This window comes from Zootermopsis nevadensis, unplaced genomic scaffold (genome assembly GCF_977971745.1).
Source record: "Zootermopsis nevadensis isolate Lab colony 2312 unplaced genomic scaffold, Znev_1.0 Znev_ptg000011l, whole genome shotgun sequence".
Lineage (NCBI taxonomy): Eukaryota > Metazoa > Arthropoda > Insecta > Blattodea > Termopsidae > Zootermopsis > Zootermopsis nevadensis.
This window is the reverse complement of record NW_028259143.1, coordinates 8392142-8409790: the sequence shown is the minus strand read 5'-3', so window position 1 is coordinate 8409790 and position 17649 is coordinate 8392142. Positions and strand designations below refer to the sequence as shown.

The 17649-nt window shown below is 34.5% G+C and overlaps 1 protein-coding gene and 1 long non-coding RNA gene across 3 annotated transcripts in view; both read right to left on the bottom strand.

Annotated features, from left to right (window-relative positions):
- Positions 1-305, bottom strand: part of LOC110833822 (uncharacterized) — a 193788-nt gene extending 193483 nt beyond the window's left edge. Inside the window, exon 1 of the long non-coding RNA XR_015534715.1 lies at positions 63-305. This is a non-coding gene — a long non-coding RNA (uncharacterized LOC110833822). The remainder of the gene's footprint in view (positions 1-62) is intronic.
- A 294-nt stretch (positions 306-599) lies between these two features.
- On the bottom strand, positions 600-17637 carry LOC110832837 (transmembrane protein 245). 2 transcript variants are annotated; one of them, XM_022070340.2, is made up of 17 exons: positions 16925-17636; positions 14408-14548; positions 14159-14246; positions 13526-13587; positions 13116-13215; positions 12275-12682; positions 11710-11834; positions 10847-10975; positions 10504-10671; positions 9994-10186; positions 8978-9162; positions 8295-8395; positions 7880-8010; positions 7589-7763; positions 6681-6890; positions 5607-5683; positions 600-5042 (listed from the first exon to the last, which is right to left on the bottom strand). In XM_022070340.2, the coding sequence occupies exons 1-16, from the start codon at positions 17453-17455 to the stop codon at positions 5665-5667; spliced, it is 2766 nt and encodes a 921-aa protein (XP_021926032.1). In that variant the 5' UTR covers positions 17456-17636; the 3' UTR covers positions 600-5042; positions 5607-5664. The 2 variants fall into 2 exon arrangements, with proteins under 2 accessions (XP_021926032.1, XP_021925944.1); XM_022070252.2 differs by lacking the exon at positions 5607-5683 and having other exon boundaries at positions 16925-17637.
- Between the last annotated feature and the right edge of the window lie 12 nt (positions 17638-17649).

Genomic DNA, 17649 nt, shown 5'->3' with positions numbered 1-17649 from the left:
ATTAGTTTTCCTTCGATACCATGGAAATCTGTTAAGGGAGACAAATTAAAAGAATTACTTACTGTCACGAATGAGTAGAACGTTCTCCTTTGTTGGCATCTTGCACACAAAACACTGGGATACGCACACTTTAACTCTACACACTCACCGCCATGACTCGAAACGAACTGCCAAAGGTTACGATTAGTGTCACTGTCGAATAAAGAACATCGATGCTCATAAACGAGCTGACATGACCAAAGATGACGTAAATGCAATCACTTCCGTTCCATGCCATAACCAAGCGTACACTCAAAATCGTTTTCTGAAAACGTCCTGATCAAATTAATATACAACTTTCTGGCACGCAATCCCAGTTGTCCATGAAATTTACCACGAAGTTTTTTCACAACGGTTCAAGACCCTGCTCACAAAAGCCAGCCAATGAACCCTATCTTGAGTCAGCTGATCTAATCCGAAAATAACATGAAAGTTAACATTCTGTGCAGTCAATGGCTTAATATTAATGAGGATATCCCTTACAAGTAAATAATAAATTGTACAAACATTGGTAAATAAAATTACCTACTTATAATTAGAAATCAAGAAATACTGGCAAGTAGAATTCTGTGGACTGCTGAAACTATATTTGCCAAACTTTTAAGCTGCATGTGAGCTCCCAGATACATGTCTACATAATTAATGAGATGAAGTAAGGAAACACATAAAATATAGCTACAAAAGAACATATTACTTGGGGCAGCCAGCAGGACTGTCACGCCTCCTTTTGTTTTTGGTTCTTCCTTCACCTCTTTCCACTTTTTAAACACAATTCAGAAACATCTGGTATAGACAGGCACATAATATACAAAATATAAAGAGTATTTATTAATAATATTATAAACTAGGCACAGTCCCATGCTACAGATCTCAATACAAGTCACACACCAACAGTTAAATGAGTTTTTATCTGCAATTTTTGTTCATGTTTCTGACAAGGCATTCTGTTTTATTTCATGCAGAGTATGACAGAACTCTGCCATGATCTTACAACCTGAATTCATTCATCTATCTGAGCTAATGGTTTATTTTATCAAAGGAATTCTCTGTATAATTCTGATCTCAAGTTTGAAATGTCATGTTGATATTGTTCCTCTGGGCCATGACACTGCATGTTTATCTGTTAAATTGGTATCTACCTACACATCCACACACGGTCACAACCCAGAACAATAACATCGACATCTTCACTGCCACGAGAACATTAAATCTCATGGTAATTTATCACTGGTAATATATCACTGTTGTGTTCTGAAAATAAATATTATACTGTGTAAGATTTGAGGTTTTCACAGCAGTGAGTATGAAGAATATTCATTGCCCTGATGACGGAGGCAGTATGACCTCTGAAACGTTGGTAAACATCAACCTGACTACACGGTGCAACAACCCAGAAGACAGAAATCTTCAGATATTCTACTGTGTGTAATTTGTGTTATGCTAAGACTAGTATGCATACTACAAATATCAAGTGGTAAAGTATAATGTAATAATTTTCTTTAAATATATAGTGAATATAATCTGATTCAGTATAGAGATACATCACATAAAACTTAAAATCAATAAAAGATAACGTATGTCAGAAACAAATATTGGTCTTTGAAGAAGTCCAAAGAAATCATCAGGCAGCCATTGCTCTGCATCAGACATTTTAAAAATGTTCCAGCTATGCATCTTAATAATAATTCAAATAACCATTGAACTTCCTTTCTTTTTGCTTCACACCTTGGCTTCTGTGATTATGGTTGCTCGCTACATCAAAATACATTCTGTATTAAACAGAAAGAACTAACCAAATCTGAAGTGTTTTTAAATTTAATTCCATTTCTAAGATCTTTTTCTACATAACTTCAAAAATCTCAGTACTTAAATGTTTATTATATGTCCAAGGTCTGAGCTTCCTAAGTATTCTGATATTGTTTAAAACTGAATAATTCTAAGCCTGACTTTCATTGTTGAGCCCAACAATGGTGAACACCTTCCTTCAAATTCGCATAATTTAAAAACTACATTTACAACCTAAATAATATGGTTACTACACATTCTTAAAAAGATTAAAGCAATTTTGTAATGAGATTAACCTCAAAGCTATATATATATATATATATATATATATATATATATATATATATATTACACAGCCAGGTACTTAAATGCTATTTATAAAAATGTTATAACCTGAATATCCAAATAAAAGTAACTATTAAAGTAATTTTCAAATAATTAAAACATTCCCTATGTTCTCAAAATGAATATAATTCTGGATTGTATGACTTGACTTCATTAATTTTATATGTGCATATTCTTTAATTAAAGTACATTAATTAAAAAAACAAGGTTAAATAAATTGTATACATAAGTTTCATTTCCATCTAAATGTTTTGATAAAGAAGGTACTGCTAGAAGTACGACTAGCAACTCCTCTTGAATTGACAGGAGAGGATCAATATTTAAAATCTTCATAGAAAGCTAAGCAGGGTGGGATCTTGAATGACATGTTTATAATCTGATGCAAGGGCTACAAATGCATTTTCTACAGAATTATTTCATACAACTCATAGGTACAAATTTCTATGCCACTCTAATATCTCATCTGAAACAGAGAATATCAAAGAGAAAATAACTGTTCAGCTCGGAATCCATGTTGGGTCATCTCTGAGGGCAAGCAAAACTTCGGAGAGAATAATTTTGGTTTGTGTATAACCTTACTTAGTCATGTACAGATAATATTTTAATATATGCTGCATCAAGTTCATGGGCTGGGGAGGTCCATCAATAATTCTACAATGGACATTACAAGCAGATAACAGCAAGCGCTGATTTTCTGCCAGATCATTTTGGATTAGACCTGAAACTCTTCCAAATTTGTAGATGGCTGTCTTCTGGATTGTAGTGCCATACGGTCTGGTAACAATTTACCAGACTACAACCAATATGATACTGTCCACAGACCAGGAGAAAAGCCCTGCGGGGGGAAGTCGTTTCTGGGGCAGTACAGGGAAAATGTTTACTATCAAGTGGACTAGAGGGCTGCTATTGGTAGGAAGTGTGACACGTCAGAGTTTTACACTAGTATACACAGACTGAAAACATCTGTCAGTTAAGAGTAGCATGTAGTGAGCGCACCTCTAATGTGTTCTGTGGGTGTTGCAATAATATTCTAGATTAAATCACTGTGCCGCTGTGAGGTAAACTTAAAGCTGTACCCATTTCAACACATGAAAGCCTGTCATCTGTAGTTCGTTCAGTGGTTGTGGAACGAATGCTGTTAGGATGGATCGTCATTCACCATGTAATCTTGCGCGTGCGCGTATATCGCATTCCTAGCAGGGCTTTTCTCCTGGTCTGTGGACTGTAGTCACCACTGAAAGCACTTCAAATCTTTCAAATTTGAATCTGAAGGATTTTGATTAAAACATACAGCTAAAGTTCATAAAAAACAAATTACAATAAATGATGGTATTCTAATAATCAGTAGGTCCGACATATTGTTCTCTGGGTTTGATACATGGGCTTTTTGAGCTGAGCTGGCACACTTGTTTCACTACACTCTTGCACAGTAGCGTAAAAGCAACAGAAGCAGGAAACATTTCCACCACGAATGTGTTAAACAGATGATTACAGCAGGTAGTTGAATGATAAGCCTAAACACAGCATTCAACACACCGCAGCTAATTACAATTTCTGTTTCTTTCTAGGCAAAGCTCATTAAATGTACAAGTTTAATTTATAACCAATGTTGATAACATTCCAAATATGAAAATATTAGACCTTCACAATTCACATATGTAACTGTCTAACTGAAGACTTGTGCTTTTTTTATAATACACATGCAGACATACAGCATACTTACAAAATGCAATGCGTAAAAAGATTCCAAAATTTTCAACACCGTGTGTGTGTATATATATATATACACACACATATACTAATAAATTAAAGCAATCTAAAAGTAATGCAAAAAGATGGGATATTAAGTTGACAGCTTAAAATGCCAATAGCATGAATAAGAAATTTTAAATAATTAAGAAATTTAATTATGAAGACAAATGAAAGTGCTAGAATATAGTAAATTCATAGCATACAGAGACATCTGGTGTGTGTGCACTAGCACACATCAGAAGAGCACTCAACAAGTACATTTAACTATTACATACTCAAAGCTACAATTCATGTTCAAATTATTTACATCCCATCTTTGAAACATTATTTTTAGACATATTTACATAAATATAAAAAAACAGCATATAATTCCTCTGTCAAAAAGTATTACAAACCCCCAACTTAAGTATTATTTTTTCAGAAAAAGTAACCACAAGTTAGTGCATGAGATTCAAGTAACAAACATTAAGCATTTGAACTTGGCACAGTGAGCTGCTATAGGTATGAAAACATGTTCATACAACTTTTATTACATTTTACCAAATTCCTGCAGGTGGTTTACCAACATTTTGAAGGCACTTACAAACTTCAGCAGCAGTAAATTTCTCCAAAACATTTGTAACCACATACAGAACTATATGGCATTATAACCACAAAGACTTTCAGTGAGTATGGACATTCGTCATATTACAATTTGTAACTAGGCAAAATATCACATGCCAGTGTTTTATAGTGGAAGAAAGCAGAACAAATTAAGAAATAGTATGAGTTCAAGGACACAAATTAAAACATAACACATCTCAGTCCCTTTACATAATTACTGCTAACAAATTGGTGTTCCTTACCTTCTTGTAACAACCAAATCATACTTCACTGACAACTTACATCAAACCATACATCACTGTAAGAAGGTTAGAATTATTTTGCATATAACAAGTAACACATAACACAAACATGATAACATAAACTAAAATATGAGAATATAAGTATGTAGAGTCTGGTCATTCTCAGAAAGGAAAAGGAACTGCAAAATTTCTGCATTCAGTCATTAGTCCATGGTAACAAAAATATCTTCTGTCTTTCAAAATAATTGTGATTTGCAGTACCAAACTCCATAAAATCTGCAAATATAAATATTAAAACTCCATTACACGTTTTAATAACCAACAAGACACAAACATACTTCTTCAATAACAATACACAGGTATGTACGTATATATACATTTTTTTCTTTAACATTTGTCCCGCTTTGGCACGGTCTGATTTTTTTGTGTGTATGTGTGTGTGAAGGTTTGCTTGATCTATTTAGACATTCAGTAGGACTCCTTGGACGAGTGATCGGCCCGTCGCAAGGCCTCTACCTGTACACAGGACAGCACAACACAGAAAAACGCAGACAACATCCATGACTTGGGTGGGATTTGAACCCACGGTCCCAGTGTCCAAGCGGCACAAGGCCCACGCCTCTGACCACGTGACTGGCATGTATGTATATATACATATTAAAACAAAACAAGAGTAAGGTGAATAGGCAGATTTTACAGTGTAATATCCCTATGTTATGAAGTTCAGAAATACGACATTTTTGGACACTGACATAAAGAAGTAACAACACATTTAAGTACAAACCTTTCACTACAAAGCAAACACTACATAACACATGAGTAATCAAGCAAACTACTAACCTGAGGCAGAAGAAGTGACAATAAGAAGCCAGAAAGCCAGAAGGAATGGTCAAAGCAATTAAATCACGGTGTCCATCCTGTTTGTAACAAAAGCAAAACAAGAAATACACTACTACTGTGACTCCATCAACAAGCTGAAAACTATGGAGACATACTCTTTAATGCAACAAATTTTTGTTGCAAGACTAACAATGGCATAAATAAAACTGCAGAATTTAAAGCCATATAGAGGTACTGGAAAAATGACACAAGAAGTGCAATTTCTGATTCATTCAATGGTATCAAAATACTGTATTCATACAAAATTAACATACAACAAAGTTTTATGGTTAAAGATAAGAGTGGTGATAATTATTGTTAGTTAAAGTAGCTATTCTAACAGAAGTCAAATATTGTCAAATAAGACAGATCATGAACAGTGAATAAATAAAATTTTAAAGGGAGATGGTTCTACCTTCTCACCAGCATTGGTTTTACATATATGAACACACAAATACACACAAAATTTGAACATGAACTCTTCACAAATTTACACCACATCTGATCACACATGTTGGTCTGATGCAACCCAATCCCTACAACATTACGTCACTATTACAAAGATCAATTTGTTAATACTTTTTGGACATACACATCCACTCTCCTGCTTGGCTCAAACACACAACAGACACACAGATGGAGACGGTATGCTCATAAAGCACTCAATACTTAGGCCAAAGCTTAAAGAATGCCTAAAAATTCAGTCCTCACATAAGAACTTCTCAATTATAAAGATCAATTTGTGTAGACCTTTGGCACTCTTGTGGTCAGAGATGGCAGAATGAACATTTCACATGGCCCCTAACAGGTGACATGATCTCTTTGACTGAAAGATGCCATGGACAAAAAGATGGGCAGAATATGGCCATAAGGTGTTCTTCACTTATGCTATAGAACACCTAAAAACTCACATTCAAATCCCTTTTACCATGATGTTCTGGAAGGCACAACACCTGTGATTCATATCTGATAAAATTATATTACACACAAAAGTACAAAACATAAATAAATACTAAAAATAAACAAAGTGCTTACCTCTTTAATTTATTTATGTGAGAAAAACGATTGCCAAGAGATAAGCGGTTGAGTGTTGTATCTGAAGGGCTCTCTTTCATCAGTGAGCTTGACATATTAATAGCCACAAACAGACCACACAACAGAAGCGGTCCAACAATGGCACCCTCCACACCAAGGCAGAAAATCCCCCCTGCTATTGACAGGCCAGTCAGATATGGATGCCCACCTCTGCAGATGAAAATACATTTTTTCCCCATTTAGTACAACACAGATCAGTCATCAACTTTATATTGCATGTACTGCTTAATACATTCACTGCTGGATATTTAAAGAAGGCCATAATTAAATACCATGACTTAAAGCCCATGAGTGGGTTTTAGGCTATCAGAAATTAAACATAATATTTTGTAAATTCTGGAAAAGAAGAAATTAAAATTTTAGACTAGTTTTGCAAATTCTGAGGATGTGGTACCATGCTTGCCTTCAAACTCCACACAAAGCTCAAGAATATTAATATCCCTCTTGAAGTTCTTTCTGAAAGATATATTGCTGCCTTCACTGATAAATTTCCTCACATATACTTCATGAATTACTAACATAATTGAAAAATGGTTTGTCTTCGGTGACAAAGCACATACTGTAGAAGATCCAAGAATAAAATCTTCTGAAAAAATATTTTTGCCCTTTATTCATGGTAATACATAAGAGACTTATTAGTATAGTCCTCGCCATGAGTAAAGGTGTTATAAAAATTAAAGACGCACCTCGGCATTATGTTTGATGAATTATGACAATGAACAGTATAACATGATGCAGAGATGGAGAAACTACATGCAGAAAAGAAAAACGCACTGAGAATAGATATAAAAATTAACTTTTTAGAAGTGTATATAAAACACATAATTATGAAGTATACAATATCCTACCCTTTAATTTCCTTGTAGATGGTGGTATCCACCAAGGAAGACGGCAGGAACTGAAACACGAACAGCATCACAGCTTGCATTCCCTGTTGCTGACCCAGCCACAAATCCAAACAAGCTGGCAGACAAGCCCAGTATGTACCCAAGAAAGGCACCACTGCCAATGTAGCTGCCAGTACTGCAAACGGACAGTACAGAACAATAATACCTTTCTCTCAAAGTATTTAAATTCCTGTCTTTTTTTTTAACAAGTATTGATTCAAATCAGGCCTCACAATTCTGTTTGTGACTTACCTGACGGCAGATATATAACTTTGACATCGAACAAGTTGTGAATAAGCCACGTCCACAGGCCATAAAATACAGCCATTTTAAAAGAGGCTCGAAACACACCAATTACTGCCGTCTCAATAGCTGTAGCAAATCTGGCAAGAAAAATGCATTGTCTTAACAATTTTAAGCACATACAGAAGCTTGTAATTATACCTAAGTTACCACAAGCATATAAAAACAGATATTTCACACAACAAAAACTCTTCATGGGAACAATTAACATCAAATATAAAATACAAAATTCAGTACTGGTACACTTCATTTGATGTCTAATAGGTAGGCTATTTGACAATCATCTGGCTGACAACACCCAAATGAGAAAAAGCTTCTTACATGATTAAATGCAGTTTGGCAGCAGAATAAAGTATACACACACCTGTTTCCCATGTCTGGACTAAAATTGGTGATGAGCTCCACAGGTTTGTACAGCTGTCCACTGGAGCTGAGAAGATAGAAAAGTGCCGTCAGGAACACCACCTAGAACATGAAACACAATCACTAAAGAAACACAACCAATGTCCTACAACAGTGGGAAAATCAAATAAACAGAAATAAAATCAACCTAAATGTATTAAATAGGCAATAATTTTCACCAAAACTGACGGAAAACCAACACACACATTACAAACCACATTACAGATTACTAAGTAGTGACTCTCAGTTTCTGATCCACTCATCTTATAATAAACATTTATGAAGTGTTTATAAAACTCTTGTTCACTTTTAAATTTCAATTACTCTGAACATACTAATACTGTGGGAACAAAGCAAGAGACTGTCTAGATATTATACTATGTTTTACAATTGTCCTGATATAGACGTAATAAAATGCGGTGGTTAAGTGATTAGCACTTCTACCTCACAATTGGTTCAAACTTTGGCCTCGAGATCAGGCAAATGCTGGAACAGCAGCTTAAATTGGGCCACGACTCCTACTTTCCATTCCTTTCTAATTCACTATTCATTTAATTATACTATCATTCAAAACCATAAAATATGAGCTACTGACAGTGTTAATCAGACAAATAAACACCAATGGAATGTGCATTATTAACGTACCATATTAAGGATGAAGTTTAGAACAGCTGTGCCACCACCAAACAATATACCAATCAATGCAGTAAATGAATAGAATGCAAGACTCAAGTTGCCTTTGAAGATGCTCCACACTGAATCCAGCACAGACATGAGTGTTTCCACATTCTCCTTTGCAAATGCCACCATTGCATTTACATTGAAAAGCTCTGGAAGTGGAAAAAAATTGGGAAATATATGCACAGTATAACAATTCTACCATATCTGCTCTGTTACTGCCCCTCGATTTTTATTTCATGAATGCTGACTTCTGATCGTCTCTTACAAGAGTAGGATACAAGTGGGACAGATAAGCAAGGACTTCCAGTGTAGTTAATCAAAATCAGGTTAACGGTTCCTGAGTTATGAATAGCAAAGCTTAAAAATCTCTCTTGTTCACCTTTAAAACCATAAGGCTTGTGGAAAAAGTAAATCTGTGTTTCATTTTCCTGTGCAAGAGCTGTTCAGAACATTTTTCAATTTACAGATATTTAGAGAGTTACACTTCCACACTGTACAAACAGAATGTTTGAAGAGGAAGAGGTCAAACTTTTGGAGGTTACTAATCATACAATTCAGAGTTAAAGATGCTACATTATGCCCCATTTGAGACAACTGTGGAATTATGGATATTCAATGTCAAACAGCACTACAAATAACTGACTGAAACTAAATGATTGACCTTGCACTCTGTCAGCATTGGCATTGCCTGGAATATCAAAAAAGGAGGTGGGACAGTAGTGAACATTTTTGTCAAGACTGGTACAGTACTTGATGGAAATAAATTTAAATCAACCTGCAAGTGTGGTCTTCAAGGTCAATTTAGAAACAAAAGTTGCTAGATAACTCCTCTAGAATGTAATAGACAACTTTATCAAAGAAACAGTTTATCCTGGGTAGAAGGAAAAAATCTTAAAACATATTTTCCTGCAATGAACTTATGTATAAATATAACAGAACACTAATTGTAACCCACACAATTAGTATCATGTTGGTAATACCTGGTGTCTTCTGCATTCCATCCATGAAATTATCCCAGCTAGTAAATACTGCTCCTGTTGTCACAGTAGGACCAACAGATGGTTCTCCAGAGGACATCATCCAAGCCTGGTACACTCGATCCCACAGATCCAGAATCTGTTTTTCTAGCAACGCTGCCTTCTGGTTATCCACATCTTTCATCCAACCACGAACCTATATATTGACAGACACTTAGACCTCAAGAATGGTTGGCAGCAGTTTCTCTGAATGAGAAACAAACTTCTGTAAAAACAAGTATTTTGTGAAATATTTAATATCTGCTATAGAACACAACACACCACTAGTTTGTTTAAATCACGATATTTACATAATAAAAATGTTTCTGTCACAAGAAGTATATTATATGCAACTGCATTAGAGCAGGGGTATTCAACTATGCCATTCACAATCCCTAGGGGTAAAAGGTGTGCCCTTGTATTTTGTACAAAATGAACTCAGGTCTCTGACAATACTGATGTGTTGCACATTACCATCTTTGAAATCCCTTCACGTCCATATGTGTAAGCGTTATCCAGAATATCATTCATCTTATCCTGCCAGTCGTCTGGAACAACACCCAGCATATCCGAATTACGAATTACAGTACTGTTGATGACGTTTGCACCCATGTACACTAAGTGAATACCCTCAGCATACACCTACAAATAACAGAATTAAAAATGAGAAGGTACTGTAACTACTATTAAAATTTTAACACAATAAAAATATTACACACTTGTCTGATGGATGATGTTAATTTATCAAGAGTCCAGATTAACAAATTCTACATTACTAAAACAAATATACATCACTGCATTCAAAACATATGCCCACCTGAACAGCTAGTAAGATGGATGCACAAATAGTGATTATGGTAATCCCAAATATTACCACAACACTAGCAGCGGAGTTTACAGAGGCTTTCAATGATTCCATTACTTTTTCATTCACTTTAACTCCAAGCTGAAAAAATAATACTGTGTTATACAAGGGAAAACAACGTTGCAAAATTTTTTATGACCACAATCACAAGATTGTTATTATTATTATTACTAAAGCATAAACTATCTTTTCTTTACACTAGGTTCATCGCAGTGTTTGTACACAGTCGCTTTAAACTAACACCACCACCTGTACTGTTATTGCTATCACAAAAATTACTTACTCAATGTTATATAGTCCAAGTTCCTGACATCATTAAATAAACCATAAATAAATTATAACTACTGACTATCACAAGTACTTCCTTATTTACTTTGAAGGCACAAGCAACCACACTATAAGCATGTCATTGACCTCCCGTTGATTTACATTATAAAAGTTTCAATTTACGCCGATTCCATTTACACCAGTTCGTCCAGGAACGCATCCCCGGCGTAAATCTAGGGCTACCTGTAAAGTACTCACCAGTTCTTCATACTATTTAATAATGTATTTAAGAGTTTAAACAATTCAAAAACCCAACATCTGGCCAAATCTTCTGTCACTTTTTCATAATCCACAATATAATTAATTATCCACTCCAGCATCAACGCTATAAGCAAGTATTCTTGGTGCAAATGCTATAAGCTTCCCTCACAACAAGTTCTCATTGATGGAGAGTACTGCTGAAGAGTATCATTCCTATTTATCCATACCTGTTCTCTAAAATTATAATTCTAAGCTCCATATCATAAATCACTCCAACACAGACAAACCTTAAAGAGCCCTACAAGTGGTGCTGGGAAAAGGGCATTCCATCTTTTGGTGCACCAACTTAGTAAATGGTGCTTCAGGCTTGCTAGCTGATCCAGCAGTAGACTCCATATACCAAGATATTGCCCTACAAGAAATTAAATACTGTGTTCAGATCTCTCAATACAAATAGCAACATTAGCATGGAGATTATTTGATGGACTACAAAACAGTAAAGTTAGATATGTGAATGAATTTCCACATTCCACCTAAAATAAATTAAAGTAAATGAATGTTACACATAATAATACTCATATAATAAAATTGCTGTCTTTACAATTTTTATAAAAATCTGTCAAAAGACTCAAAAGGTAAATGGAATGACGCGAAAGTAAAGTGGCCCTTAAAATTATCCGAACTACATGAAAATCAAAATAAGTGAATAAAATTTAGTACAGGTCAAACATACTAAATTTGACTGAAACCAATCACATAGCTTAGGCTTTATAAAAAGAGGACAAACAACCATTACAAAGATCTTTCATAAAATATACACATAACGATTAAACTGTTATTAATAAAACACACCTGTATGTTTCACTATGTAGATAAAAATCGGAATTGGGCAGAGCTGCAGAAACCAGCTATGTTTATACAACAACATGAGAACGCAGCCATACAGAACACCATATAGATACTTGTCACTGCCCATAGGCTGGCTGTATTTGATGTCAACACCATACTTGGTACTGCACTGCTGTCTAGCTTTCTGCCACTGCAAGTCTGTTAGAAGATCAAGGGCCGCACGTGAACCCACATTCCTGGGTGACTCAGAATATGCATGAGATGGGAATGGTTCACTAATACGTCGCTGAGAACTAGACCTGATAGCTACTGGCTGTGAAACCTCAGTAGCAACACAGGATTCTCGAACCTCTTCCTCAAAGTTAAGTGTTGATGCCTCCTTTTCTAATTGGCTACTGGATGAAGTTTCAACTATAAGGAAAGTGAACAACAGTAAAGCTCCCTATATTTCAGAATACTTAAATTTATACATGAATGTTAACTATAAGAAAAGCGATAGGAATTTATTGCATAAAAGGAAAATCAAATCTTATTTCTTCTTGAAAATAAAACCTTTCATCTGTAAGTAATCACCCTGAATTCTTGTGACCTGAAAAACTGTCAGAACCAGCAAACTGGTAAATACATCAGTTTAATTCATTGCAAAAGCAGATGCTGCAGTACTTTCAATGTGAGGCTAAGACCAGGAACTTCAAAATTGTATTTTGTAACCATATGAAAGTACAGGTTTGCACAAAAAGAATTATAAGTTCTTACTTGACTTGGAATGTCATATCAAAAATGGAGAAAAAGGGAAATTTTATTTTTGTTACAGCACTTCCAAGCTGCTGGAGTGCTTGCTCACCATGTTGTTCTTGTTCACTGGTGTCTGCTATTTCATCCTTTTGATCTTCATTTGCCCTTCCTTCAATAGTACTGGAAATATTAACAGAATATCCATTTTCCTGAAATCAGATAACTATATGAGGTTTGCTGAAGAAACATTGTGCAGTTATACATCTCAGAGTCCTTCACAGTAGTGTGAAAATTGATAAATTATTTACATCACATCAGCAATTAAGTTACTTTGTAAAATTCTGACTTAACAAATAAGTAGGCATTTCTAGTCTACACTACACTAAAAGTACCCTTCATAATAAACTAATAAATAAGGAAAATATTAAATTAAAAAAGCAAAACTGTTATAGTCCCTGACATTTTATGCACAAATGCAACTATAAGACTTAATATTGAATACATTAATAGCAAGCTCACCTCCTCTTCATCTTTCAACATCAAAACTGTCTTCACAGCATCAGTGTATGAAACATGCTTTCCTAGTGAAACAAAAACCACTTCAGTTTTTGTAGTTACAGCTTTTTTTGGTTATAAAACCAATATCACTTAAAGAAAATAAAACATTTTTCTAAGCTTCTACTAAACATGCTTAACACATTCTGCTTCAGTACATTATCACATTAATTTGATTAAATTCCATGAATAGATTTACATAATTCCCTATTTATTCACATTTGCATCAAGTCTGTCTAAATTTATTTTAACTCAAAAGAGAAACCGAAAGACAAATATTACCTTCATATGACTTATTACAGAAACTGATTAATTTGGTATAGATCATTAATATCTGAAGGAAAAACACAAAATGTTACATCAGATGTGGCTATGCTTTAGGTAAAGTATTCAAGAAATTATGCTGAACTTATCTTACTTAAATTGGTTTAAATCTTCTTGTCAGCAGCATTTATTATCAAGCTTCATTTCCTACAGCAAACATTTGGAAACTCACACTACTACTCCAATAAACCATATACCTTCTTCCTATCAAAAGTTCATAAATCCTTACAATAACAAAGCATCATATATGTCATAATAACAACTTAAACATACCAGAAGCCTTAATCTTCTCATAGATGTGCCATACTTCCACCATAAAACCTGCCAAAAACATTGCCTGAATGAAGAAGAAAACTGATACCTGCAAATACAGAAACATTAATAAATAACAATTTTACAGTATGGTCTAATGGGAATACTGAATGAGTGAATGAATGTAATTTGAACTGGGAAAGGGCAGGGAAACTAAAGCAATTGCTCATATTGTCACAGAGGGGTCCTGTTCTGAATTATGTTGCATACCTGAAATGTATTAGCTATGCTGGCTAGATAGCATGCTACCAGTATCCAGATAAAACCGGAAGCATATGCAAATGGTCTTGACAGTCTTGGTTGCCACCATAATGCCAGCACACCTAAGTAGCCAATCACAACACTCATGACCTATAAGAAAACATTCAAAATATATTTTTTTAAAAAGTAACAAATTGTAACCTACCTTAAAACCTACATTACATTACTATGCTACAATTCTATCATTCAAGTACAACATTTTAGATACTAGCAGCACTTTCATTAAACTTTTACTGTATAATACATGGCAATCCAAGCAGATGCCTGTGGGTAATATGCAGCCCACCACCTGCATTGAGTAGAGTAGAGTAGAGTAGAGTTTATTTACATTCCATAGATCCTTCTTAGGACTCAACCAAAGGATGTAGAACATGTCATTTCATACAATATACATACACTTCACAACTTTCAACACAAGAACAAGAACGTATTTCACATATCAATGTACATAAATTTCAGATTCTGCAATACAAGTATGAAAAATAATTTTACAAATTAATATACATAAACCTCAGAATTTTAAATATATAAATACAAAACTTGCTTTACATATACGCAGATTATGGATATAAAGCTCAAACATTTTCAGGAGAGATAAAATCATCTACAGAATAGAAGGAGTGAGTAAAGAGGTAATTTTTCAGTGCAGGCTTGAATACCTTTATATCATAATTTAGACTTTTAATTGTTGGTGGAAGATTATTAAACAACTTGATACCTGTATAGTACACTCCTTTCTGATATTTAGTAAAGTTAGCATTTGGCACATATAGATCATGTTTACGTCTTGTATTTAAATTATGTACATCTGTATTTCTTTTAAATTTATCCATGTTTTCCACCACAAATGATAGCAAGCAGAGTATAAATTCACTTGCAAGTGGAAGTATATTAAATTTACGAAATAATTTTCTACAAGATACCCTGCTTTTGACACCAGCCATTATTCTAATTATTTTCTTTTGCATGTAAAAAACTTTATTACTGTCTGTTGAATTTCCCCAAAAGATTAATCCATATGACAATACAGAGAGAAAGTATGCAAAGTAAACTAGCTTTAAAGTATCTATTGTCATGAGTGGTACGACTGTTCTCATGGCAAAGCATGCAGAGCTTAATTTGGGAATAATATACTCAATGTGTTTCTTCCAATTTAAGGTACTGTCGACTTGTAAGCCAAGGAATTTGTTTGTTTCAACTTCCACAATTAATTTTTCTTCAAGACCTATATTTAATCTAGGATATGTCTTGTGCTTAGTAACAAATTTTATAAAGTTTGTTTTTTCAAAATTTAGTGCCAGTTTGTTAGCTCTAAACCATTTGTTTATGTTGGCAAAGACATCATTCATGATATTTTGAAGATAGATCAATTCTTGGTGTGCAATAATAATACTTGTATCATCAGCAAAAAGAATGGGTTTGGATATAGAGTTCACAGTTGTCGGCAAGTCATTTATATATATGAGGAAAAGTAAGGGCCCAAGAACTGAACCTTGTGGCACTCCGTGATTTACGATACCCCATTCTGAATAGGTATTATGATTGGTGTGGGGGCTTTCAATTTCTACTTTCTGCGTTCTATTATTTAGGTAGGATTAAAACCATTGTCCTGCTATACCTCGAATCCCATAAAATTTCAGTTTCATTAGTAATATTTCATGGTTTACACAATCAAATGCCTTGGCTAGGTCACAAGATATTCCACCCACATGCATTTTATTGTTAAGGGCACATACAATTTCATTTGTCAAACTAAATAGAGCCTTTTCTGTTGAGAGATTTTTCCTAAATCCAAATTGCTCCTCGACAAGGATGTTGTTTGAGTTTAAGAAATTATTTACTCTCTTGCACATATATCCATGTGTGTTTCAAATTAAACTGGTTTGTTGAAATTTAGTCATGACATTGTCACATACTCAGAGGATTGAAAGGGCTACATTTGTTATCTATTTCTGACATTAAAAAAAATGTTACTGCAGAAAACAATCAATGGAAAAACTACCATTGCAAGTTAACACCCGTTAACATTCAAATTTAAAACTAAATGAAGCAGGCATATATGCACTTAACTCTATGGTTTAAATTTAATCACTTTCAAGCTTAATGAAAGAAACATACAATAGAAGGCTATTCATCTTAAATCTGCAGTTGTCACTTTGAAGCACCTGTTTATAAAAACTGTTTAGGATGACAGACAATTACTGTAATATGTACCATGTTTTCTACAGAATGCCATTCATATGCAATCACTTATATCTTATTTCAGCTACCTACTATTCCACCATATGGTTCTTGTTTTAGTATATAAGTTGGTCCTTAGGTTATCACAGCTGAAGTTTAGTAACATCAACCTTTGGGGATATGCCATAACAAATGCTGGTCTTCCAATGTTTCAGAAAACACTACAGTTGCCATAAGCCAAGAAAAATACCTTGTGTACAAATTGATACCAAATTCAGAACTTACAATTGTTGTACTGATATGTCCTATGACCCAAGACAGAGCTGCATTGCTATACAACCCCAAACGCCAAATAAGGCAGATGCATACATGTGGGGTGTAACAGTAAAATACATGTAGTACAACAGCAGTAACTCCTATTACAAGAAGAGCCTTCACATGTTTAGCAAGCTGTCCTCCTATCTTCTCTGAAATATCATCTATTATATTTACAGGAACCATCAGAATGCCAAAAAACAGTAATGTTGAACTAGACTCCAATGTTTGCAACCATGACTGAAGTATAGCTGCCAATGAATATTTGAATGGGTGAAGCACAGAACCACACAATAGGGCCCATACTAATGGTTTAATGAAAGGACCCAAAATAATAAATAATCCCCAACCGGCTGCACTAGATATTAATAACAAGAATAACGCCAGTGCATTATAAAGAGCATGTTTCACTGCCTTTTCATGACCTTGCGGCAGACTTCCCAAAAAACTAAAAACATTTTCAAATGGAGAAGTAATGTGTTCAAAAGATCGTGAAGCCATTGCAAATGAACTATAGAAAATTTTGATTAAATGACACCGATTTAAATCTAACCACACCCACTACATCTTATATGACGTAATAAACCAAAATACACAGCTGACAAAACACACGCGGTGTTTTCAGAAAATGACCGCAAGTCCCGACTCTTTAAATCCAACCAAACTGGAAACAGTTCGCGACTGCGGCACTAGCA

Bases quoted from the DNA above. Each gene is read 5' to 3' on its own strand.
- LOC110832837 (XM_022070252.2), bottom strand. From the start codon at position 17,455: ATGGCTTCACGATCTTTTGAACACATTACTTCTCCATTTGAAAATGTT. The intron at 11,835-12,274 runs GTGTGTTTTATT...AATTTCTTGTAG, and splicing joins CTACATAGTGAAACATACAG to GGCAATATCTTGGTATATGG. The intron at 5,043-6,680 runs GTAAGCACTTTG...TTATATTTGCAG, and splicing joins CACATAAATAAATTAAAGAG to ATTTTATGGAGTTTGGTACT.